Source organism: Staurois parvus, unplaced genomic scaffold (genome assembly GCF_062004578.1).
Source record: "Staurois parvus isolate SC_StPar_1 unplaced genomic scaffold, SC_StPar_1.0 ptg000541l, whole genome shotgun sequence".
In the NCBI taxonomy this organism is placed as follows: domain Eukaryota; kingdom Metazoa; phylum Chordata; class Amphibia; order Anura; family Ranidae; genus Staurois; species Staurois parvus.
In genome coordinates this window covers 2,021,624-2,049,229 of record NW_028318337.1, presented here as the reverse complement: position 1 = coordinate 2,049,229, position 27,606 = coordinate 2,021,624, and the positions used below count along the sequence as shown (strand labels likewise).

The window sequence follows — 27,606 nt, the reverse complement described above, 5'->3', positions numbered from 1 at the left end:
TCAAAACTGAAGTTTGTAGACAGAACTACATGTTGTCTACACATACCTCCCATAATGTATTGGATTATATGAATGCAGCAACACAAGCACATCTGCATCCATAACATGTTACATCCCATAACATTTTCACTACTTACCCCAATATTGAGTAGGTCCTCTTACTGTCAGAACAGCCCAGACCCACTGAAGCAAGGACCTCAGAAGGTGGTATCTGGTACCAAGCGGTCAGTAGCAGATACTTTAAGTTGCAAGATCTCCATGATCTGGACTTTTTTCCCCAACATCCAACAGATTATAGATTGGAATGAGATCTGTAGAATTTGTGAGGTCAAGTCACCATGAGCCCATTGTTTTCTCAAACCACATTACACTATCCTGTTCATAAGCCACTGCCATCAGGAAATAGCTTGCATGAAAGTGTGTACTTTGTTCATTTGACACATTCAACCTACCTAACATTGTTGCTGACATACAAATGAAGGACCCATGTTTTCTACAACATTGCCCAAAGCGTCACACTGTCTTCATTGGCTTGCCTTCTTCCCATAGCGTATCCCGGTGCCATATCTCCCCATGTAAGATGCACCCAAACCCCCCATCCAAATGCTATAAAAAAAAAAAAAAAAAAAAAAAAAAAAAAAAAAAAAAAACACACAAAACAATACTCAGACCAGGAAATCTACTGCTTAGTGGTCCAGTTTTGTTCACATCCCCAGTGTATGCTTTTTGGCTGTCGACATGTGCCTAGCCATTACAATTTGACCCGTCGAAGTCATTTGAAACCTTGTCCAAATAAAGTCACTGTGCTCAGCCTGGCTGGACCCAATAGCTGTGTGGAATAAGTAGTGGGTGCTATCGTAAAGGGCTCATGTGGCCTATGTACACAACTGAAAAATACTGGCACTCATCGTTGGGCTTGTAAATCATTAGACACCCGTGACGGGCAGATGCAACAGTGCTGACATGTTGCAGTCACAAATGGCAAATACATTTCAGCATGGCTGCATCTGACCTTCACCCTAGCATCCAAGCCCAAGGATAACATATGTTCACCTGCTGCCCAATACATGCCACTCACCTTCAGATGCCATTGTCATGAGATATTGACTTTACCTGTCAATGGTCAATTTTTGTCAAACCATGCTTTCCTTCTAAACCTTACCTCTGTGCCCCCCCCCCCCTTCCCTGGGCTGAAAGTAAAAGGTTTCTTTTTAAAAACATAATATAAATGTTTTATTTAGAATTAAAGTACTTTGATATCACTAAACACATTAAACTTCAAATGACATTGCAATAATCTGGAGTGCGCATTTATTCAACATCAAAACATGCAAACAAAAATTCAGGAAAGAGGATCTGACGAATAAAATTCAACATCCTGCCTTCACTATCAGCTCTAACCTGGACAGAGACCAGGGCAAACATTCAACCACAGCAGTAAACTGAAGAGATGCTGAAATTGTTTCACAACTCATCTTAGATGACTAATAAAAAGGAGAGGGGGAGGGGCAAAAACAAAAAGCTCTAAAGACGCGGAACATTGCAAGATTACTAATCCTCATCCGAAGAATCTCTTTCAAATGTGTAAGCCATGAAGCAAGCATCTGGTCTCTTAGGGACAAGGGGATGTCCAGGTCTCACAATCTCAAAGCCCAAGAAGCTGAAGGTTCGGAGAAGTGCAGCTGCAAAAGATTGAAAAAGCTGGTTAAAAATTATTATATCATTTGAACCACATTTCCAAATTCACACCTCAGAGGCTTTAGATTTTATTTAAGTGCACATTAAAAAGGAGCAATCCGAGCACTATTTCTTGCCAAGAGATTTTTTTCTTAAAGTGAGCAGTTCATAGGGGGAGATTTACCAAACCTGGAGCACCGAAACTGGTACAGCTGTGCATGGCAGCCAAATCAACTTATAATTTCAGCTTGTTCAATTCAGTTTTGACAATGAAACTTGGAAGCTGGTTTCTATGCAGAGAAACACCACATTTTGCACTCTCCAGTTTTAGCAAGTATCCCCCAAAGTCTGTTTTGACTGGCATTTGAGCTGTCGATGCTACTTTAACACCTATCAAAACGATTTAGTTAGTCCACTGAACTACTTCCGAAACTCCTAGGTCCTTCCATGAGGAAAGTTATTCTACCACTACAAAAACGTTATGCCCCTCTCTGCTGCATCATAATGAATGACAGCACATAACATGTTGCATTTTTCAGTGCATATAAAACCTCACATTTTGCTCACACCTCCTTATGAGGACATTGTTTTTGCAATTAGTCATGTAGGTACCGCACATGTAGTAAATGGTGATCATTCCACACACTTAAGGGAACGTCAGCACCAGACCTCAACTTGACCAACTCTAAACTGGTAAACTGTAAAAGCTTTTAAGGCTGAGCATATGGATAATTTAATGTACCCTAGTCTGTCACCATTCGATGTGTGTGCAACTTCAAAAAGCAAGACATCGGATACAGAGCAAAAACATCAAACTTTTAAATATGTAAAGAGGTATCTGAAATCAAATCTATTTTTTTGGCAGATTTGACAGTCACAGGTCATCTTGCCTCTCCAGCCTGTGTCTTAGAAGGTGTGGGGGGGGGGGGGGGGGGGGGCTGGACTGTGAAGTCTCCATCAATCAAGATGTAATCTCCCACCCACATTGTATTTATCTGGTTAATGGGCATGAGGGAGGAACTGGCTGTCATTCTCCACTGTGTATACACCCACTTGTGACTCCCTATCACATCTGAGCAGCCCATGTGAATATAGAGAAAATGCCAAGCATAGGAACTCACTGAAAATTAAGCATGTGCAGTAGCTGCCAACACTGCTCTGCAAAATCTGCATTGGGGACATTGACAGAAGGGGGAGATGAAGAGCAGGATCAACCAGGTTTTTGCAGAATACAGAACATGAATCCCATAGTGATGGAGTATGAACAGGAAGTAATACAGCATTTATTGCCAGTTTATGATGTAGGTTTAATGATACTTTAAAAGTCATGCCTTATGTTGTAAATGGGCAAGGCATTGTACACCAGCCAACATGCTAGATTTTTAGCTCATGGCTGGGGTGAGTGGGTCCTCACACTACCATCCATTTGTCATTTACACATTGATGCCAGGTTTTAAAAGTAGCAATGCTATTACTTTGCATCAAGTGTAGAAACTTCACATACACATCTACTCATTTTACATTCTCTTGCAAGCCATTTGTTATCTGGCATACGGTTTTTAAAAATAATTTTGCAACAAGCAGTACTTAGCCACCATAAGAGTGGTAGCCTTACAATTAAGCATCGATGGGTGTGAAATATGGCACAGCACCGCCACAGCTGTATTTGCACTTTGATTTCAACAAATTTTAAATTACATAAGGCTCTTGCGCTTTCCTCTTCCAGTGTACTTTTGCATCCCAGGGCAAGGCTGGGGTTACTGGGAGTAGGATTGTGTAAACAGCACCTAGTTTCTCTAGCAGCAGTATTTTCTTACTCTGCTGTCGTCATAATTGACAATACACCCCCCCCCCCCCCCAAATAAACTTACCTCTATCATCTCTGTTCTTGTGGAAACAAATGAAAACATGGTCAACTTGGAGTTGCTCCTCTGCAAATTCCAGCAGAACAGCAAAACTGAAAAATACAAGGCAATATTCCTCAGTTAGCTAGATTTCCTTTGTCTTACACAAGAAATTTTAGAAGCAATCCTAAAGATTTACTTTTAGTCAGCTTTTCCTCATTTGCCTGAGGACAACACAAAAAGCAGCCAATAATTACTCAGTTTTTTCCCTTGTCAGTTACTTGAACTCATACCATCTTCCAGGTCTCAGAAAGCCAAAGCAATCATACCAAAAGCTGTTCAGCTCATTTTTACTTGAGACCAAATCTGCCCAAAAATGTTTTAGGCAATTCATGCCGAGTACAGACAACCTACTGCAAGTTGGTAGGTCAGTGTTCAAATCAACATCTGTTGTGCTGCTTGAATCCTAGAATCCCATTAACCACTTGCCCTCATGAGGATTTACCCCGCCCCCCCTCCTTCCTGACCAGGCCATTTTTTGCATTACGTTGCTGTGTTACTTTAACTGGCAATTGAGGTCATGCAATGCTGCACCCAAGTTAAACTTAAGTCCCCCCCCCACAAACTGAACTCTTTGTTGGTATTTGATAGTCTTTTTTGGGGAGGGCGCAAAATAATAACACAAAATCGACAATTGAGGGGAAAAAACCACAACTATTTGACTTTTTGCTATTAACCACTTGCCTACCAGGCACTTCTACCCGCTGCTTTACCAGGCCAATTTTCGGCTTTCAGAGCTGTCGCACTTTGACAATTGCGCTGTCATGCAAGATTGCACCCATATGAATTTATCTTTTTTTTTTCCCCCTCACAATTAGAGTTTTGGTGGTATTTAATCGCCGCTGGGCACTTTACTTTTTGAGATAAACAAAAAAATTGCAAAAAAATTTGAAAAAAAAAAAAAAGTTTGTTGCTATTATAAAATTTTGCAAACCGGTAATTTTTTTCCTTCACCGATGTGCATTGATTAGGCGGCACTGATAGGTGGCATTGACTGGCACAACTGCTGAGCTGCACTGCTGGGCATAGATCAGGGCACTGATCAGTGCCGATCCCTGCTCTGACAACTGCCGGTTCTCGGCAGTACTTTCCTCACGCTCTGACAGCGTGAGGAAAGTGCAGCCGAGAACTGGCAATTGCATTTCCCGGTGATCAGCGTGTCATTGGACACAGCTGATCACATGGTAAAAGGAAGCTGTAATTGGCCTTTTACTACATCACGTGATCAGCTGTGTCCGTAGGACACCGCGATCACGGAGATCGCCGGGGGTGTGCAGAAGAGCGCGTTCTGGGAGGACGTCATATGACGCCCTCCCAGAACTGGCCAGCCGCAGTGTAGCGGTCATTCGGCTATCTGCAGTTGACAAGTAGTTAAATATGTCCAGTAAAAACAGAAATCAAATTTACACCAAAATGTATTCTGCTACATGTCTTTGCTAAATAAAAAAAACCCCAATATGTGTAAATTGGTTTACGTTAAAGTTACAGCGTGACCAATACAGTGATCTGTGCATAGAAGAAAAACAAAAAACCCCAAACACCCCATGGACACTAATGGCACTGGCAGGAAGGGGTTAACATGAGGGGCAATCAAAGGGTTAACTGCAGGGAGTGTTTTACTAAGGGGCCGTGTCACTAATCACACTGCTCTGGATGGCAGTGCACAGGACACTAGACAAAATGCGTGCACACACTAAAAAACGGTTTTAAAACCTTATAGCCCTGGAAATATTTACACAAAACAGCTCTGGATCTAGCAGTGTGTGCAGAAAAGCTACCAATTGTCTCAGGAACCAGCGGCACTGCTTGTTCACATACCACCATGGAGAAAATGTAAGAAAACTAGTAAGATACCAGAGCCCTTGACTATTGTAAATACAGGCCTGATTTGACCATGCATTACACAGAAGGTTGCACACAAATATGTTATAGAAAGCATAAAATGTTTACAGTGCCTTTTAATTTGAATCACTAAAGAATTTGTATTAACTTACCTATCTTTGCTCCCATCAGGGAGTGTGCCACTTGGGATTTCTATGTACAAATTGTTGTTGTTTAGTACAGCTTTCCATTCTACTTGTTTTCCATCCGTTAGCCTAGATTGGACATTAAGAATTCTGGTCCTGTTAGAGGATGCAAGATCCTCTGTTATGCTCAGCCTGTTATCCTGGAAAAAGAACAAAAACCTTAACACTTTAGAGGTGAAAGGGTCCATAGGTCAACAGTCTGAATACAGTATCAGCCTGTCTGAAAATATTTTTACAGTGAACCCATCACTACTTTCCAGTGTCCCAACTGGAGTGCAGGATCTGACATTGTGTTCACCATCTGTAGGAGAGCAGGTATTTACTTGCTAGTGTGAAATTCCACCATGTTGCTGATCTCTGGCTGCAAAGTATCAAGCTTTTTTTTACCTTTAGCTTCAACACTGTAGGGATAGATTACAAGGACCCCGTGGGGGGAAAATGCATCCCATTTAGCCACAGCTTTTCCTAAACTTGTGAAAAACACTAGTTGCCTGACTGCATCTTGAATATAAATGTAGTACAAGCGTGAAGTTCTAAGCTGCATACTTGGTTCAGAACACAATCTCAGAATCAAAGCTTTAGATCAGAATAGCTAGGTTCGAATTTCCAAATCAGCAAAGAAAACCTACATTGTGTTCCCCAATTTGTTTTTTTTTTTAAAGACATTTTACAAAACCAACAATCCTGCAAACCAATCACTTCACAATTACATGGTGATAAAATAACAAACTTTCCAAAAACATGGATAATCCAGGGGCCTTGTATGCATTTGTGAGGCCACCAATTCTAACTCCTCCAAAGACAGAGGGGCATCCAGCGTCAATCTGTGTGTTAATTTTGGAAATGCAAGTGTTGCTAAAAATTGGACAGGTATGGTATTACAGTCCTTTAAGAGCCGTATAAAATTAAATAATTTGCACTCTAGAGGGCATGTCATACAATACCACCCTCAGATTTTGTAATGCAGATCTAGTAGGATCTTGCTGGGCTCGAGCTATGATTACCAGAAGGGGATTCATCTATTCTCCTTCCTCAAAATATCAGTTTTAAAAAGATTTTTCTGTGCCTCCTGCCATGCTGAGTAATTTCTGATTATAAATGCTTCTTCTGCTGCTTTTAATCACCTGCATAATATCCCCCATTTTTTCAATGTAAGATCTCCTTAATAAGGTTCCCCCTTAAATTTGCTTTCATTACATCTCAGACCACTAGTGGGGATGCTGTACCTCTATTATATATTATAAAAATATTCAGACAGTCAATGGCATCCTTAGGTGTAATTAAATTCAGCCAACAAGGGTTGACCCTCCAAAGCAGTGTCCCCAAAACAAACCACCTGGACATCAAACCACACAAGCGAATGATCAGACAAGCTTCTTGGTGCATATGCAAGCAATCCAATCCACGGAAGAAAGTCAGTTGTACAGAAAGCAAGATCTACCCTAGACAGCATTGGACATGTGCTAGAACAGAAATATTCCCTCATATTGGGATGTTCAAGTCTTCATATGTCAAACAGACCAAATTCCTGAAGTTGCTTCACAAGCTGAATAGGACCATTAACATTTCCTGGAGGCAGATATCTATCCTTATAGAGAACCAGCACATTATTAAAGTATCCTAATGCCAGTATGACTGGAATACTGGACAAACTGAGCAAGTTTTTTTTTTTTTTTTTTTTTTTTTTTTTTAAACCACAGCATCGTTACAGCAGGGAAAATTATTTGATCCCTGCAGATTTTGAAAGTTTTCCCACTTAGAAATCAAGGGTTTATAATAGGTGTATTTTAAAACCATAGACACAGAATATTAACCAAAAATCCAGAAAAAAAAAAAAGTTATAAATAGGAGTTGCTGTTCAGTGAGTAAAATAAGGGTTTGATCCTCAAACAAAATATGAAATCGTACTTTGACGAGAAACAAGCAAGCACAGAGGCAAGAAGTTTCTTGCCGTTGGTTACTAGGTTTGCACACATCTCAGGAGGGATTTTGGTCCACTTGTTAGAGATCTCTAAATCCTTAAGGTTTCCTGCTTGTCCCTTGGCAATTCGAAGTTTCAGCTGCCTCCAGGCTAGGCGACTCCATGACCTTAATGTGCTTCTTGAGCCACTCCTTTGTTGACTTGGTGGTATGTTTTGGGTCATTGACATGCTGGAAGACCTGTCCACAACCAATCTTCAGTGTTCTGGCTGAGGGAAGAAGGTTCTCATGCAAGATTTTACAATACATGGCCCCGTCCATTGGCCACTCAATGCGGCAAAGTTGGCCTGTACCTTTAGCAGAGAAACAGCCCCAAAGCATGTTTCCACTTCCATGCTTGACTGTAGGGATGTGTTCTTAGGATCATAGTCAGCATTTTTCTTCCTCCAAACACAGCAAAGCGAGTTAATGTCAGTGCCCAATTTTGGTCTCAACTGACCACAGCACTTTCTCCCAATCAATCTATGAATCATTTAGATGTTCATTGGCAAACTTCAGATGGGCCTGTACATGTGCTTTGAGGGGGACCTTGTGGGTGCTGCAGGATTTCAATCCATGGGGCGTATTGTGTTACCAATGGTTTGTTTGGCGACTGTAGCACCAAGATCATTCACAAGCTCCTCCCATGCACTTCTAAGCAGATACAAAAAGAGAACAAAAAAACCAAAACCACCAGGAAGAGCTGGCAACTCCGGAGTTGCTGGCGCTTTTTGTATCCTGTAACCAGTGTTTGGAGAACACTTTGGAGCCTGAGAACGCCATCCTGGATCCCACTGCTGAATCAGGTGTGTTTCCTGTTTGAGCGCTGCTTTTCTGCTATCACAGTTCGGGGCTGATCCTTCATTTTTCTCATGATCATCCTTACCCCATGAGGTGAAATCTTGCATGGAGCTCCAGACTAAGGGAGATTGATTGTTATTTTGTATTGCTTCCATTTGCAAATAATCGCTCTAATGTCTACAATATTGTCCCTGACATCCTTTGACAACGCTCTGGTCTTTACTATGATGGTGAGGTTTGAATGCAAGAAAGAATCTGAAAGGGTCTTTTATACACAATGTGTGGTTAGGAGCACCTTCTTAAATTGACAGGACTAATCTGTGCACATAGCCAGAATTATTGTTGGTTGGTAGAGGATCAAACACTTATTTTACTCACTGAACTGCAACTCAATTTAGAACATTTGTATGGTTTTTTTTTTCTGCATTTTTGGTTGATATTCTGTTTCTAACATTTAAAATACACCCAAGAACAATTATAGACCCTTCATTTCTTACAATCTGCAGGGGATCAAATAATTATTTTCCCAACTGTATAAGGTGGCTGTACATATATTTTCGCCAAGAGACAGACATTTAAGACCACAAATTAACAATAAAACTGCCCCTTTGGGTCAATATTGTATTGAATGCAGAAGATCACAACTAGTAGTGCACCGAAATGATAATTCTGGTGCGGAAACCGAAGATTCAGAATGCATGTGGCCGAAAACCAAGCAGTGTATATGGGGGTGGGGAGTCTCCAATTTTTTTCTTTACACTTATGTATATTTTTAACTTATGATTTTATGGTCATTTTTTATGCGATAGCATAGGAGTGACAAGCCATCTTTGTAAGGGGGGGGGGGGTTGTGTGCAAGGAGGGGGCAGGAGAGGAGCAATGTATACAGGGAGGTAGTGTATACAGAGAGGCTCCCTCACTGGCTGTCACTGCCGGTTTTTAAACGCAGTTGCTGGCTTTTTTTCCTCTTCACCATTTTAGCTCAGGAAAGAAACTAAAAAAAAAAAACAAAAAAAAAAAAAAACACACCTTTAGCTCAGGGAAAGTGGTCCTGCCCCCCCCCCCCCCCATCTGCAGTACACAGTCCCCTGTATTGGCTAAATGCCAATAGAGCCATTTTTGGCCGATATGTTTCGGTGGCTGAACTTTTGGTGCATCCCTAGTCACAACAGAAGAGACCAAAATGCTCACACCCCTTGCAGAGGAGAGTAGGAGGCAGGATACTGAAAAGTATTAGCCTTATGAAGGAGAACAGTTTCACTTTAAGGCAGAGAATGTAGAAAAGGTAAAAAACCTTTGGAGGTTAGAACCACTTACCTGAGTCTATCAATCCAGCACTTCTTGCTCTCAAATGCTTACACCGAGCAGCCAAACCACTGGATCCTGCTGTTAAATTCTAGGAGCGAGCAGGGGGCATAGCCAAGCAACACTGTACATCTGGACGCACAGTCCAGCCAGGAAGCACACCTGCATGGGTGCCCCAGAGAACATTGCTAATGGCTTTGCTTGTAAGGAGGGGGACCACAAAAGCAGTAAGGGTCTGACTACAATATCATTGCACAGACCAGCTTATGTTTAACCTTTCATTTTAGAAAAAAAAAAAAAAAAAAAAAAAAAAATGCCTTTAGTACCACTTTAATCTTGTATCAGTTTCAGCAAGTTTTACCACTTGTATAAGTTTCAGCTTGTGTCTTGATTGCTGCTCAAGCTTTGCTGTTTAAAAGTGCATTCTCCTGCAGCAATCTACGCAGCCACCCTTGCACACAGGGACTGGAGCTTGTCCCCTATGTTGTGTGCATCAGTGTGTCAAGCTAAAAAACACTGAGGGTTTAATAAAAATCATGTTTGCAAACCTCTACAGCTTGAACTGAAGTGTACACATTCAAAGGAATGAGTCTGAGTGATCAAACCCTAATGGACGCTTTAGTATGAAGTTTCAAATCAAATGCCCTAAGGCACAGGGCTACTGCTATACTTTGGTAACCAGCTATAAAAAGGCAAAAACCTTGCCTGGTACAAAAGAAAAAAAGAAAAAAAAAAAAAAAAAAAAAAGCTGACAGCCTTGGAGTAAGCCACTTTAATGCATCAAAATACCATTAACCCTTGAAAATGGACATCACTTGCTTTTTTTAAGCCATTCATGGGCAGCTGCGTGGTATGTGGTAATCAGATATGTCTTTTCAGAACCGAATCATAAAAACACACTAGAAATCTGGCAGGTTAACACTCACTTAAAAGCTATATTTAAAGAATATGTAGATACTTACAGAATAAAATAAATTAGCTGAAAGATTGTGATCCCTTTGACTATTCCCTCGCCCACCTGGGATCTTCAGGGGTGGGTGAGGGACATCAGGAACACCACCGAGGCCCGGGACCCAGGTTACTACAGCAATTGAAAGAAACCCTGGAACTGGGAGAAAAAAAAAAAAAAAAAAAACACATTAGATTATCCTCTATGTTCAGCATGAAAGACAGCTCCATAGTAAATGACATTTAGTTAAATCATTATGTACCTGGAAGGACTAAAAGGAAAATATTTTTTCATACAGCTTTTAAGTACCAAAAAAAAAAAACGACAAAATGGTTATCACGCTCTTATCTTAGATCATATGACAGTCTTAGGACTGCAGACAATGCTAGCATCTCAAAGGTCAAGCACCCAGCCCGCAAGGAATATCTGGAGAACTCGTAAGCTCAGTGTGCATACTTCACAGTTACTTAAAAGTTAAGAATTGCTAAAGGAGCAAGTACATTGAAGGGAGATGTGGGGGGGGGGGGGGGGAGAAAGTGAAGACACCACTGGGCGAACATAAAACATTGGCTATAGTAGCCCAGTGCCTCTGCAATGCAGAAACTTCTCTAAAAAGCAATTTTCAGATTTACCATTGGTGAGATTTTCCTTGCTTCCTGTTCCTGCAACGCCCATAAAAGATAAGAGTTTGGTTGTCACCTGGACAGGAAGGCAAACACTAAAGCAGGATTTTAGTACTTTCTGTAAAATATTCTTCTGGTGGTGCAGGACAAATGGAAGTACAACAGCCTTGTTTGTGTGAAAAGGCCAAGCGGGAGAACCATGTTAAGTAGAACTGAGGCCCTAGGCCTCAAGACAACCATCCTATCATAGAACCAAAAAGGTTCCTTACAAGACATTGCCACCAAATCAAACCCCCCTTGCAGAGGTGACAGCAACAAGGAAGGCTACCTTGTGAGCCAGAGTAAACATATGGAATGAAAAAAAAAAAAAAAAAAAAAGTAAAAACAGAACCAGGTTAAGGTCCTTGGGAGCCATATAGTGAATGGAAAGTTGCACGAGGTGAGATTTAGCCTTTCAAGTTATACAAGTGCTGATCCAGACCACATAAGATGGTTAAAGTGTTTCCACAACCTTTCATATTCCTGACGTGTCTGTTGTAACATGTACTTGTGTTAAATAAAAATATTGTGACCGGTTTTCTTTGCATTGCTTCCTTTGTGTAAAATACAAGGGTTAGGAAAATTAAATAAAAATGGAAAAACTACATGATTTGCAGGTGTGAAAGGGATGACATGTTTCATGTTGAAAGCAGAAGTGATGTAACATCCTTTGCTGCTGCTGTGTGAGGAGGCCCCTAGCTAACAGGTGGGAAGCCTCACTCACAGAAGTGCACACAGTGAATGACGAAAGTGAGGCTTCCCACTTGTTATCTAGGAGTCTCATCACACAGCGGCAGCAAAAGAGAGTTACACTGCTTCCAACACAAAACACGTAGTCATTTTTACACCTGTAAGTCAAGTATTGCTTCCTTTTTTGTCTAACCCCTGTACCTTGTGATCCTGCCAGTTTCCCCATTTAAAAATGTCCACACCAGGGTATGGAAGCACATCATCTCAGTGTGGAGTCTTCTGGCCGTGTCCTCCAATGGCCAGTACGTGTGCCGACATCCCCCTCTGCACAGCTCTTGACGGTCTCCTGCTGAAAACCCCCCTGCAGTCCCCACCCCAAACCCCTTTAGCCCTGGTTCACACTGAAGGAGACATTGAAAGTGCACTACTTCACATAAAAAAGTTCAATTTCAAATCCATAGAACGCAGTGCGATTTGTACCTCTGACTTCACTGCAACTTAATTTAACAGAAGACAATGCAAGTTGCAATGAAGTTTGAAAAAAAAAAAAAAAAAAAAAAAAAGTAGTGCAGGATCCATTTTTGAAATCATGCTACTTCAAATTGCACAGAAAAACCGTTCCACTGAAATACATTAGATACAACTTCAGGTGCGATTTGTAAATTGCACCGTTGTGAACCAGGGCTAAAAGAGGGACACCACACTCAATAGACCTCTGTACAACAAGCTTGCCCATACATGGATCAAAATTTGGCAGATTTTACATGGTATTACGTAATTTAATATTTATCACATCACTGAAAATAAGGTGGGTTGCGTGGCACAGTTCTTAAATTTGGTAATTGCTGCTATATGTGGGGTAACACGTGCCAGCTGCAGTACAGATAACCAAAATTAGAAGGACTGTATAATTGCGCTGGTGTTTTTATTATAAGCTCCAGGCTATACCTTGGACTTAGAGGTACTAAGAGGTCTGGGAGTTAATAGGACAGACTTTCAGCCTCCTGGCTGAACCAAACTAGACAAACTCAGATTCTTCCATCTACGCAAGAAAAAAAAAAAAAAAAAGTGTGCTTTATTTCCTGCGACATCCCATCAGAGCATGTGCAACATGTTCTGCAGACCAGCATTTGAGCCAAAAAAGGTCCAATACATGTGTATAGACAGAAGGTCCATTCTAAACATCTAGTGTAGGAGATCCACAAGCCTTTTACAGTACTGCACGGCAATAGGTATTAGTGGCAACTGTTGGAGAAAGGAATCAGTAAGGACTGAACAGATCTCTTTTCTTATACTATACATTCAGGGTCTAAATCAGATGGATGCAACAACATTCACCAATTGCAGAACAGAATCTGCCAGGGAAAAGGCTTTGAAAGTGCTTCCAGTTCTAGACACAGGATCTTCTAAAAAGAAAAGTCTACTTATACCTCCAACTCCTAAATCTGATATTGCTGAGCAAAAACACTTCGGAAGAGAGAAATAACTTCTGTGGATTAAGCCAGCCACCATACAAAAACAGGTATCAGTAGTAAAATAACTTTTCAGGCTGGGGAACTTTAACCACCTCTCATCTGCCCATTGTATATAAACAGCCAGACGGTGGCAGTGCAGGGTCGGGTGGCCGTTTATAAATGGCATTCCCTGGGAGCGCGCAGCACCGCGATCTGGTGCCCGCAGATCGGACGGGACCTCTGCACGAGGTCCCGATCATGTGATCACTGATTGGCCAATCAGTGATCACATGCAGAGTAAGCAAGATGTCACTTGTGACATCATTGCTTACTACGTGTGAAATCTGTGAATGATCACAGAGGTCACATGATACAAGGCTATTCACAACAGCCTTGTACCATGTGACAAACTGACCAATCACAGCTCACTCAGTAGTTCTCAATGGCTGCAAGAATGCAGCTAGAGAGAAGAAATGATTGCTTTTACATCCTTTATGGGTGTAAAAGCAATCCGTGTGTAAAAAAAAAAAAAAAAAATCTTTATCACCCCCACAAGTAGTAGTGTCACCATGGTGACACTGTACTGCTAGGGTGACAGTATGTAAAATAAAAAAAATTATACTAAAAATATAAACGGAATAAAGTTTGGCCAAGATTTATGATGAAATACTATTTATTCGCAAAACTTTAAGAAAAACACTTCAAAGTTTTTGAACTTTAATTTACACAGCAAAAAAAAAAAAAATCCCGGTGGTGAATAAATACCACCAAAATAAAGCTTTGTCTCAAAAAAAGCTAAAAAATTCATATGGGTACAGTGTTGCATGACCGCGCAGTTGTCAAAGTGTGATAGCACTGAAAACTGGCCTGGACAAGGGGTAAAAGTGTCTCGACTGGAAGTGGTTAAGAAAGCCCAGACTGGTAACCTCTGAGAATTAAGCCTGAAGTTTTGACTGCTGCAAAAATTGCTCCCTAGACAAAGTGATGAAAGGAGTCACACTGGTAGGCTCCAAGGACTGAGGACTCCAGCAAGGAGCAACTTTCTAGGCCCTTGGGCAAGGGCACTGCAATCTGCCTCAGAATTTAAGGGCTCACATCTGTGATACGATACACTGCAAGTACAGGTCGCACAAGAGGTACTCAATCAGCTGCAGGGGACATTATATGGCTGTATGTTACCTCAGTGTTTCTCAACCTTTTTCCAGTTGGGGTGCCCCTGAAAAGTATTTTCAGTCATAATGCACCCCTGTCCAAGGCTTGGTCCACATTACTGTGCGTTGCCAAACTCTTGTGAAATCAAGCTCATTCCTGACATGCAGACAAATGCGGTTCTTTAGGGTTACCCCATACATGGTGAGGTAAAAAAAAAAAAAAAAAAAAGGGGGGAGGGGAAAAAAAAAAAAACCCAGAACATACATTCTAGCATAACTGGTTGTATGACAGCAGCAGAAGCCATTGGCTCCTGCCACAGTCAATCAAATCCTGTGAAGAGGGAGACTGGACAGGGCCAAGCAACAACCCCCCCACCCCCCCCCCCATTTCAGGTAATATAAAGGCTTCAGTTTATTCAGTTTAACAGTTTGGCACCAGTGCAGATCTCTCTCACCACTTCCTCTCCTGACCACCCCCTTGCAAACCGTACTCTACTGGACCTTTTCACTTAATTCTATCTTTACAGCCTACTGGAGAGGAGACCAAACGTTGACCTACACCCTTGGAGAGCTTAGCAATAGCAGACCTCCCCCTTCAGCACGTCTTTCTTAAAGCGATATTAAACAAAAAAAGCAAACAAATTGTAGCTTGGCAATTCTTAGACGTAGTGGCTGTATTAGTTCCTTTAGGGTTTCTGCTGTTTTAACCTGCTAAATTGGGCAGTCAGTATTTTTAAATCTCACCAGCAGAATTTATCAGTTACATGAATGAGACAAACCATTTAACACTTACAGGGATGCTTCCAATGAGCAGTTTGTATGTAAAACCTTTATCCCCAAAAGAGAACAAAACAAAACAAAACAAAAAAAGACACAAACCTAGTTTCTGTAACTCTTTATAAACTGTCAAAGCTGGGGATTGACGGGGAGCAGAGGAATTCATAACATGCTACACCCTGAAAATGGGTGTAACAGGTTATGAAAGGTGAACTTATCCTGTAATACTGCTTTAACAGAATCCTGAAGTGTGAAATAACGTTGCCACTACTCTGACCTTCTGGAAATGCTCTGGCTCCATAACAAGTTGCCAACCTAAAATAAAAGTATGAGGCATATCTACAAGAACTTTTGATCTGTATTTGCATTTCTGGTCACCATTTCATGATTTACTATAGATACGATCATGCAACTTCCACACATTTGTTATAGGAATCTAGCTGTGCACTTTATTAGTAAATGGAACGATACAATTGGACGAAAAGTAACACTGGTATAATGCCATAGGGAAGGGTGTCAAACTGGCAGCCCTCCAGCTGTTGCGAAACTACAAGTCCCATCATACCTCTGCTTTTGGGAGTCATGCTTGTAACTGTCAATCTTGCAATGCCTCATGGGACTTAGTTTGGCAACAGCTGGAGGACTGCCAGTTTGACACCCGTGCCATAGGGTCTCACCCCGCCCCCAGCTGTATCCTAGTCTCCCTTTCAAGTACTTTTCGCCTTTAGGTCATCTTCCCATTATTCTTCCCTCCCTCATGCCCATTTTCCCACCCCTCCCTCCATCCCACCTGACTATCCTTTCCCCACAGCCACCTCCCCACTTGTCCAGTTATTGAACTGTGAGAGTCTATTCAGATTGCTGAATTTTAAATAATGTTATGCCACTTGTCACTCTGTTTACCCCACAGATCTATTGTGACAAGTAATATCTATGCCCTGAAATGTATAAGCTGATGCATATGTGCTGTATTTTCATATATCCTAAATTTTAGGTACCAACTGGACCTGTATTTTGTATTGTGTTTATACTTTATGCAAATAAAATCTACAAAAACACTGATTTGATAAACAATTAATTGTATTGTATGGAGCCCTCGTGAAAGGAGAGTTATTGCTGATCACCCATCAGCTTAAATACATGTCTTTATTGGTGCTCACATGCCATTTTACCAAATGGATAAGCTGTAACAGTGCTAAACTGTTGAGGCATGATCTAATATTAGATTCTCAATAACAGGCTCTTGTCTGCAGGAGATTTTAACTCTTCTACACATCATCCCTCACCCCCAGCTCACGCTATCTCAGCAGATGTAGCAAGCAGATGCCCATGGGGATTTGAGAAACCTGAAAACAGCAGCCATTTGCAGATTGCTTTATGCATATGCACAAAATAAACCCTCCATTTTGTAGCACGATTGGATAACTCAGAAAAATGTCATCTATATGCTTTTAATATTCTGCAGGCTCACCACTTTGCAGATGCTGTAAATGTAACTAAATACTTCACATAAACCACAGCTCAAAATTTAGTATGCAAAGATTTAAATCCAACTGTAAACAGGTGAACACACATTATGCCGGCATTAATTTTTATGTGAAAGCAAAGCCACAAAGGGAAATTCAAGCATGCAGATGCTATAACACAAAGGATGCATATACATTGCCATTTCTCAGTATGGATCAGAAACGATTCTAAAAGACAACAGATGCAGTAGGATCTTTATAAAATAAGAGGCTATACCCACCTAATTCTGATTCCCTATTGCTTGGATACCCTCTGCAGAATTTTTCTATTAAAGTGGTTCTAAAGACTCAATTTATTTTACCTTCATGCATGAAGGTAAAAAAAACTGTAGCACATGACTGCATAGAAACACGGGGGGCAGGGAAGCAACAGGTGGGTTATTGGGTAGCCTTTCCTTCCATTTCTTTAGTAGTTTATATGCAGATGTGAAGTGCACTGTACCTCCACTAAAAACAAGCGAGTGGGAATCATGACTACTCACACTTAAGTGAAAAAAAACAAAAACCCACACATTCTATTTACCTACTCTAGGCAATGCACAGAGCAGCCATTAAACTCTTCTGGGGTCTTCCAATGGCGCTCTCAGCTCCTCCATCCTTTAGTGTGCCCCATAGCAAGCTGAATGTGAAACATTTTTACCTTACTGCAGAGAAATCATTACAGTAAAAAAAAACACAAAAAAACCCAACTTTACATCCACTTTAAGGCCACTTTTGTACACGAGCAGCTCCTAAACTCAAATTTAGGAGCTTTTGCCATTTTTTTTCCCAAAGCTCCCAAACGCAACTCCATAAAAGCCTGTGTGTCCATGTACACATAGGATTTACCAGTTTAGGAACTGCTGCGTTTAGGTGAGGTTAAACCTCCCTCTCCTGAACGCAGAAGAATAGAGTTCAGGATAGGAATGTTTTGACTGCAGGAAACCGCAAAACCGTGGCAACGAGTTTGTCACGATTTGTGTTTTCCCGCGGCCGGTGGTCAGAGTAGATTCGTGTACATTAAGCCAAAGGCAGACCTAAAGTGTAACAGATTTGGGTTCAACTGATGCAAGACACACCCAGCACACGTGCAGGATTTCTAGAGTTTTTTTTCCCATCCAGGCTTCATGGGTGTGGGGGCAGTCTACAAATATGGCATTTGTATTACCACTTCCAGTCTGGGCCAATTCAGACAGACACTCTTCTACATGTAAAAATCAGCTTTTGCTAGAAAGACTTTGAACCCTTTTTTTTCTTTTAAGCAGAGGCCATAGAGAATAAAATGGTAGACGTTTCATTTTTATGTCACATTTGCACAGTTCTCAAATTTAATAAGTTTTACTGCACAAAAACAAACTACCCAACTGTTATAAAAGAGGTTATGTCACGTAAACAAACATGACATGCTTTAAGATCGCATATGCCTGTGGAGCAGCGCCAGGCTGCAGTACCTTAAAATCTCTATAGGCAATTGAAAAGTTTTTACTGGTTACCAGTTTAGAGTCACACAGGAGGTGTTGTGCTAGAATTATTGCCCTTGCTTGGACATTCACAGCAATACCTTACATGTGTGGTGCGATTACTGTTTACGTGCGTGTGGGACGGATGCAAGCAGTCGCTTTAGCACGTGAACATTTTAAGAATTCTTTAACACTATCTTTAAAGCATTTGTAAAGGTTCGGGGGGGGGGGGGGGGGGGGAAACCACACAATATATGTCACACACCTGCTCTGTGCAATGATTTTGAACAAAGCAGCCCTGAACCTCCTCTTAGGTACCCCACTGGTGGTCATGGCCCCTCCTCCCTGATAAGGAGTGCCCCATAACAAGCTGCCGACCCCGGGGCACTTGTGTGTGCTTGCTCCCAAGTTGCTTCCCTTTGTTCAAGACAGTGCAGCTCGGCCCCACCCCTGCAAGTGACTACAGTGCGAACCAATGTCTCAGCCAATGAGATAGACCTGGGAAAGCTTCTGCTCTCATGCATGTCGCTGGATTGGGCTCAGGTGAGTATAAGGGCTGAGGAGAAGCTGCACGCGGATTTTTTACTGTGTGAAGGTAGAAAACCCTTCAGCCTTTAGAACCACTTTCATTTTTTTGTATCATCTTTATTGGCATCACAAGGGATGAATATCTTTGAGAGCAAAAGGCATGACAGGTCCTCTCTAGACTTAGATTTAGTCTATGGCCTCCAGTGCAGCCAAACTGGTCTGATCAGCTGCTTCACTGGCTGTTAAGCAGCCAATAAACACAGAACCAAACCCAGAAGTGACAAAACCCTTGTGCTATGAAATCAGAAGCGACAAGGAACACAATCTGTTCCTCTCACAGTGTGCCTGGATCGGACGGAAGAGACTAGTAAAAGGGATAGCCACTTTGATTACTTTTACTAAGGAACTTGGCCCTGAAAAATTATATTAGATCATGACTAGCTGCAGTCATGATTCTGCTTTAACCTCTTCAAAAATCGATGCAGTTTATAAACTGCCTAAAGACAGGAAATGGTTAATGAAATCTATAAATGTTGCAGATCCTCTTCCTATAGAGACTCTTTACTGCAGCAATTATCTTTCAAAAGTGGACTAACCCTCTAACTGTAGCAGGTGCCATATGCATCAAACGTGACCTGCTACTCCCAGCTTTGTTGGTGCCACTAACAGGCATTCACACACAATATGGTCCTGCCTTAATGTTTCTAGGATCTATACAAGTCTATTAGACACCATTTTAAGCTTTAAATGCCAGATAAAGAGGGGATTGTTTGGGACCCAAGAAAATGGCTGGCTGTTTTTTTGTTCTTGATTTTTTTGGTTGTGAAATACTGAGAAACTTATTTGGTGCTCCTTCTGACTCAAATATACACAATTACTAAATTCAGGTGATCTCTGCCCCTCCAGAGGAGCTCGTTTCATGGAGAGCTGCTGAACCTAAGACATGGGGTGAGATAAGGACAAGGGTATTCGGTTGGAGTTTCATGTCTAGCACCTCACCCTGCTCTTTGTTGGCTACATCTAGCTGTCCGCTATTGCTGTGTTTTATTTGAGGCAACCAACTGGCTGCCCCTGTTCAAGCATCCAGTTAGTGTGTTTGCCTTGGGCCGCATACACTGGCACTTCTGCATATAGGGTCTCTTCCCACCCCCAAAAATGCACTAAACCAATCCCCATTTGGTTGCCCATGCAGCAGCTAAAGGACTTCTCTCCTTTAGGCTGCCTTTCAGCTGCTGCACAGGAAGCCACGGGGGATCTTTGATGCACAGTGGATCGTTTCAGGATTGAGAGTGAGGGACAGCAAATTGGCATATTTATCAGCCCCTTCCTTTTCTGAATGAACACCATGAATGATCAGTATTGATCACTCACCGTGTTCATTCATATGAAGCATAGTAAATGTTTGCCAGTGACCAGGGCAAAGATCCCCCAGGTCATGTGAGCTCAGAGGATCTGCTTACAGGACACAAGCTGCACCTCCTCCTGACTCTCTCCTTGCGGCTCCCAGTGCTTGTCTAAGAGGAGTAGAGATGCTACTATCACTACTCCTGTCAGCCTTGTAACAGAAAGCACCCAACACAAGGTGCCCCCATCCCTGCAATAAATTATTGCACCCAGGGCAGCTTCCTCTCCTGCTCATTTCTTGTCCTGGCCCTGAAGCTTACTATACTTCAGTTTGTGAATGCAAAGAAAGCATGTGTACAGAGGTACCATGGAAAAAAAAATCCAATCGTCGATCGCCATATTATTCTGCCCACCCGTAACCCACCTGCCATGTGTTTAGATGTTCTTACCTTGTGAAGTCAGTTATGCTCACCAAAGGTCCGCCCCCCCCCCGGTCCATTAATTCCACCTGTGGCAAGTGCTACCCTAGTGCCGCATAATAACCCTCACCACTATTCCAGAAGTGACATGGACACCTTGAATGACCCCAGCAGGAAGTAGACAGAAAAGAACAGGTGCTGCAGGCTCACATACCAAGGTAAGAGAACAGGTTTAGAGAGGTTTTCCTTCCATAACTAATCGATGGGGAGGGGGGGATTTTAACCAGGAGTTGTACTTTAAAAATTCAGCAGTCACTTGGGGAAGCAAACCTAGTGGAAGAAAAAAAATCCACCTGCAAGAAAATCAAACCATTTTATAAACTGCACAAATGCCATTAACTGCCAAGTGTGTTTGCATTCAGTATTTCCTAATCTCAGAACTTGAATCATATGACCAGTTTCGTGCTAGGTAGTCTTATGAAATTAATGAAAAATATGCTACATAGGTAGCATGAACATTACTAAAATTTTAGCCAATACTTTGAGCAATCACTTGCTCTACAGCATGCATGGTTTAGAATTGATGCTGCTGAATCAATTTTATTACAGCCACTTTTTTTATCCTAGCTAGCAGGCCTCAAAGTGAAACATGGCACTTACACAGACACGAGCCAGCTGCCAAGCAATCGGTTTGCTAAACAATTGTTTCATGCGTTCTACCCCAGCACACCTTGGCTAGAACAGCCCAGGGAAATGTCAAGGAACATACAACCTCATTAATCATGGCCGGGGGGGGCAATGGAGGGGTTCACAATGACCACAAACAAATCTGATCACCACTCATTCCAAGTTGGCTGATACCTTATCCAACCTGCTGGTTATCAGTTTGGCCTTTATCACCATCCACCCGACAAGACACCTTGTCACTAGGAAAGGCAAAATATTTTAAAAAGAAAACCAAAATGAGGCGATGAGAAAGGAAAGACCCATTTAAGCATTAATAGAAGGATAAGGATCTTTATTTCAGCCATGCGACTAATCTTCAAAGATAACTGACCTAATCTTAAAGGAGGAAAAAAAAAAAAAAAAAAAAAAGTATATTCACAGACAAACCTTTTAAAAGGGGAGCAAACTCAACAAAATCTGATTTCTTTATATCCACCATAAACTATGTACTGTAAGGCTGGCCATACATTATACAATTCTCCTTTAGGATTTTTTTTTGCTTTTGGAGGTTTCTTCTACAGCCAGTAAACCCCCCAGCATGTTATCCTATGTGTCCACGCACACAGGACTAATCAATGTTTTTTGGCTGGGAAAAAAAAAAAAAAAAAAAAACACCCGGAGTAGTGGGTTTCTAGGAGTTTTTAAGCTATAAAAACGAACACTGCAAAATGTCAAACTGGCATTTTTTTAACCAAAATAAATTTTTGGTCAAAAAAAAAAAAAAACAAAAACCCAAAAACATGGAAAACCACCACTAAACGCCAATGCAAAAAACCTCACATTTTAACGTGACTTTACACAGCGAACTTTACCAGCGTTATCAAAACACCCAGTGTGCATGGAGCCTTTAGGTTTAGACAAACCCTGTAATGGGCCTGGCTAATAGGATACAAGTTGAATGGATCGTTTAAGTAGGGCCTACCGTTACATAGTTTGACAAGTCTACAGGAGATTGTGCAAAGTATGGTCGGCTTTACATCAACTCCTGCCCACGAGCCAGGTTACATATGTCAATAAGGGTCCGTTTGCACCAGTGGGTTGTAAAACAATAAGCTTTTAATGAAAATGCATATTTTTTAGTGCATGGTGTTAATATCCAACGATGGGTCATATGCATTTTCATCCCTGGTCATCTGGTAAAAAAAAAAAAAAAAAGCGAAGACACATGACTCAACACGTGGTGCATTTCCTTTGACCATTAATGGAAGTTGCGTTTTCCTCCCAAACAGGGCACTAAGGCTATGCAGGTTGCAGTTTCTAGTGAGGTGCGAGTTTTTGATGGTGTGTTAATGTTGCTAGGGGTAGGTGTCTGGTCATGCAGGAAACACAAAATACATACATTGGTTTTATTACCCATTTCCATTGACGTCTATGGAATAAAAAAGAAAAACCCAACCCTATTAAAAAAAAAAAAAAAAAAAAAAAAAAAAAAAAAGTCAATAGGATTTTAAAGGGACTTTTTTTAATGCACTTTCGCCAAGCCAGGAAGGTGTGATTCAGCACAGCGAACACAAACAAGGCCCAATCCATATAGATGTCATGTCTAACCCTGAAGGAGGGTCACGTGCCCCGGCCTGGCCCTGCCTGTGAGCAGCAAATGAACAGCCTGACATTGAGCGCCTGCCATAAACCCGAGGAATAAGAAGAGAATGGAAAAGGGGAGGGCGTCAGACGGCGCACAAGAGCTGACAGACAGAAGAGGCCTCCTACCTTTCACTACTATTACTGGGAATACTCAGAAGAGGCATGACGCAGCTTTTATTTCCTTCCTTTTCTCTGGCAAAGCAATGGCTATTGAGTATCCGCTGAAGAGAGGATTTCACCATCCGGCCTCTCTGGTCTTAGAACCAGAAAATCCCCCCGGCCTTCCTTCTCTTCCGACGGTATCTCTCAAAATGGCGAGCAGTGCTACCAATAACACCTTTAAGTAGGCGACTGGCTGTCTCCGCCTAACACACTGTCACCTTCGTTACCCAATCACCGAACTCCTTCCCGAGCCCGCCCCGGACCGCGCGCTCCCATAGCTCTCCGCTGGTTGGCCAAAGAACAGAAGAGGCAAGAGCACACGGGTTTCTCTTTTCCCCGCCCCGTAACTTGCGCTTGGCAACAGCGCGCGCACGCCAGCAATGACGTCTATCAAAAGCACGTGGACGCGCATGCGGTTGGACTAAATAAGGACAAATAGTTTCGGGAATTAAAAAAAAAAAACTTGTGACGTGAACATGTAAGCTCTGTAACGTGTCGGCACAGCAGAGGGACTCCACTTCTATCGGAGAAAGTAAGTGTGTCCCGACCTAAGGGATATAAGAATCGCTCAATAAAACGGTTCCTGGAACATGACAGTGAGTAAGCTTTGTGTGGGAGAGGTTGTGAAATCGCTGGGTCGGCGCTGTCATGTGGTGTAAGACGTAGGCGGAAGTGGGCGCGGCTCTGACATGGAGCCTTGCTTTTATTTATTTATTTTTTACTGGTTTGCCTACGTGCTTCAATATTGTCATACAATTAGAAGGTTGTTATCTGAAGTAGAACCAAAGGCATTCTTTATTCATTTTGGACGAAGTAAAGATTATAAACCTACATATATTAATAACATATTTTTTCATCCGTGTCCCATTGGGGAGATTTTTCTTAAGCTCCTGTCCCATGCTTGCCCTCCTGAGGATTTACCCTCCCCCTCCCTTCCTGACCAGGCCATTTTTTTGCGATAGGGCACTGTGTTAATTTAACTGACAATTGCGCGGTAATGCAATTCAGTGCAATGAAATTATGTTCTTTTTTTCCCCACAAATAGAGCTTTCTTTTGGTGGTATTTGATCGCCTGTGTGTTTTTAATTATTTGCGCTATAAACAAAAAAAGACCGACAATTATGAGAAAAAAACAATATTTTTGACTTTTTGCTATTAAACATGTCCAGTAAAAATATCTAATTTCATCATAAACTTGGAACAAAATGTATTCTGCTACATATAATATAATAGTCCCCCTCGCGCTCAGATGTACCAGAAAAATGACCTGTTGAAATGAATAGTGAAGCAGCTAGACACCTAATCCTATACCTGTAGGTCAAAATGGATAATATATAAAAAGTGGTGTAGCGCTACAAACTTACAAATCAAAATATATAAGTGACACTGGGTGCTCAAACACACACAACGTCTGAATGACCTATTACGTGACCTGTAAATGTGATGAACCCAATCCCAGTAAGGGATACAAACCAAGTGACCCTTGGAACCCACAACTGGGACTCAAAACTAAATGCAAGTGAATTCCTGTGGAGGGATAAAGACACACAAAGTGTTCAAAATGACATTGACCATATGAACAGCAATAATAAAGTCCATCAAATGTGAACACAATAGCAGTGCTCCAATCTTCTTGGTCATGCAAAACGCACACTGTGAACTCACAACACATCGGTTAGTGCTCCCAAGAATAGCTGCAATGGCCTCTCACCTCCCCTCAGCAACCCCTAGGGGCCACAGAGCCTTGCGGATCTCTCCTGGATCCTTCCTGTATGAATACTCCTGGTGATCTGATACCCGGGATGCAAAAGGACACTCTGAGCAATGGCGCACCGTTATTATTCTGCTACATGTCTTTGCTAAAAATAAAAAAATCCCAATACGGGTAAAATAAGTGGTTTATGTGAAAGTTATAGTGTTTACAAATGGCGGTATATATACTGGGATTTTTTTTTTTTGTACTAGTAATAGCAGTGATCAGCAATTTATAGCGAGACAGCAGCAAGCATTCTGATACTTAGGGGAACGGACTTGGTGTCACTGACATCTCCAGTGACACCAGTACAGTGATCAGTGCTAATAAAAAGCACTGACACTGTACTAATGGCACTGGGCAGGAAGGGGTTAACATCTGGGGCGATCAAAGGGTTAACTGTGTGCTGTGTGTGTTCTTTCCACTGTAAGCATACTGCTTTGTATGGCTCTGCTATGCAGAGCCATACAAAGCAGTGTGCTGGAGCTGACGGGAGAGATCTGTATTATTTGCAAACAGTTCTCTCCCCCATCGGTAATACTTGGCTATCACCGGGTGCCGGTGAGTAATCACCGGCCGGGACACGGTGATTGACAGCCAAGGCCGCGAATGGCGGTGCGGGTAGGGCACCCATGTGGCTGGCATGCACCCCCTACCCATAAATGCAAAATCACACACATATATATATATATATGATTTTGCGCACCCCTGCCGGCCTGTAGCAGTATTTCTACTATAGGGCAGCGGGAAAGTGGTTAAAGTAGAGTTACAGGCCCCCCGCCAACAAAAACATAAAATCAGCTATAAATACTGTAGTATTTACTGTATATATATATACTGTAGCTATAAATACTTTTAATATTAGGGTACTTATCTGTCCAGGGATCCAGCAGTGTCCACACCCCGAGCCGATTCTTCAGTCAGGTATTGGGTGCTGGTAACACTATCTTGACTAAGGGAAACCAGCAGTGAAGCCGTTTCGTACTACACATGCATGAAGTACGCTGCGCTCTGAATGGGCTGCAGTCCTCTGGGACCTGTGAAATGTCCCAGAGGGCTGAGGAAGGGGGGCTCGAACTTCCATCTCGGTTTGCTGCCGGAGGTGGGAGTGGGTACCTGTCTAAACCAGGTACCCACTCCCTCCAAAAGGTGCCAAATGTATCAGCAGAGGTAGGGGGAAGATAAGTGGAGCTTCCACTTTTGGGTGGAACACCGCTTTAAAACAGGAAGTTAGAGGGCATCCCAGGTCGTCACTAAAACTAGTGTCCCCATTGGAAGATTTCTCCTTTATTCCTGTTCTGGTGACAACCCAAAATTTGGAATGGTCTTTCACTCTTGGTAATAACGGTAAACAGGAAAAATAGAGACAAATAGAAAAATATTGCCTTAATTATTATTTAAAGCAGACTTTCACCCTAAAGCGGGGGTCAGCAACACATCCATAGCAATCTTTCTGTCGACAACAGGCAGTCGCAAACATGTTCCTGCTTTGCCAATCCTCCAACTTTGCCTCCTCCGCTCTCATCATCACTGTAGAGCAGGGAGGCAGCACAGTAGTGGACAGAGGGTAGGAGTGGGAGCTGCCTCAGTTAACCTTGCTAAGCTGGTATGGAGGCATGTCCAAGATGGTGCTGTGGGAGGATGAGGTATTCGGAGGCTCCTTGTGGTGCAGTGTATACCCAGCAGTTTGTTTTTACTCCCCAGCCATTGCTCTATCCCCAGGAGGTCAGTACAGAGATTGGAGACAGTGCAGTGCAGCAGCCACTCTCAGCCTCAGAGCTCCATCACTGCACACAGGCACACACAGGTCGCTTCATCCTCCAGCTCTCCCCCACATGGAGCAGTAAGTCTGTCCCCTCTCCTCAGTGTGCACATCCTGCTCCTGTACCCACTGTCCTGGGAGTTGGGGGGGTAGAAGAGCAAAGTCCAGCCTTACTTTGGATTGGGATGTCCTTGGAGCCTGTGGGAAGCAAATGTAGCAGCCCCTGGTGGAGATTACAAACTGCAGTCCACAACCAGCAGTTTACAGTCTGCCACCTCTCCTTTAGGGATATGCCTAGAGGGAAAAATGTGCCACCTACTTACAAAGTTACATAGTTAGTCTGGCTGAAAAAAGACAAAAAGTCCATCCAGTTCAACCATAAAAAAAAAAGTTATAATCCTATACCCACAGTTGATCCAGAGGAAGGCAAAAACCCAGCAAAGCATGAACCAATTCTGCACCAATCCTGCAGGGAAAAAAATTCCTTCCTGATCCCCCGAGATTGCCTGGATCAACTTTACCTATAAATGTTAGTATCCAGTTATATTCTGTGTATCTAAGAAACAATCCAGGCCTTTTTTAAAGCAATCCACGGAGCTGGCCAGAACCAACTCTTGAGGGAGTCTATTCCACATTTCACAGCTCTCACTGTGAAGAAACCTTTCCCTGTTTGGAGATTAAATTTCTTTTCCTCCAGATGTAAAGAGTGCCCCCTTGTCCTCTGTGATGACTTCAGGGTGAATAGCTCTACACCGAGTTCACTATATGAACCACTGATGTATTTATACATGTTGCTCATATCCCCCCTTAATCTCCTCTTCTCAAGAGAGAATATATTCAGTTCCTCTAATCTTTCCTCATAGCTGAGCTCCTCCATGCCTCTAATCAGTTTGGTTGCCCTTCTCTGTACTTTCTCCAGTTCCCCAATGTTCTTTTTGTGAATTGGTGCCCAAAATTGAACTGCATATTCCAGATGAGGCATTACTAATGATTTGTACAGGGGTAAT

The 27,606-nt window shown here is 42.2% G+C and overlaps 2 protein-coding genes across 4 annotated transcripts in view; one reads left to right on the top strand and one right to left on the bottom strand.

Moving 5' to 3' along the window:
* Nucleotides 1-1,294: 1,294 nt before the first annotated feature.
* OAZ1 (ornithine decarboxylase antizyme 1) lies at nt 1,295-23,253 on the bottom strand. Its single transcript, XM_089690764.1, is given in 6 exon segments — nt 1,295-1,682; nt 3,549-3,634; nt 5,576-5,748; nt 10,636-10,722; nt 10,724-10,781; nt 23,049-23,253. Coding segments are annotated over 6 exon segments (651 nt in total). The 5' UTR covers nt 23,165-23,253; the 3' UTR covers nt 1,295-1,551.
* A 193-nt stretch (nt 23,254-23,446) lies between these two features.
* Nucleotides 23,447-27,606, top strand: part of JSRP1 (junctional sarcoplasmic reticulum protein 1) — a 157,425-nt gene continuing 153,265 nt past the window's right edge. For 2 of the 3 annotated variants that reach the window (XM_089690759.1, XM_089690761.1), the window contains exon 1: nt 23,451-23,616. The gene's annotated coding sequence lies outside the window, so the exon portion shown is untranslated. Of the gene's footprint in view, nt 23,617-27,606 lie in introns of all 3 variants that reach the window. The other variant, XM_089690762.1, reaches the window with a different exon arrangement.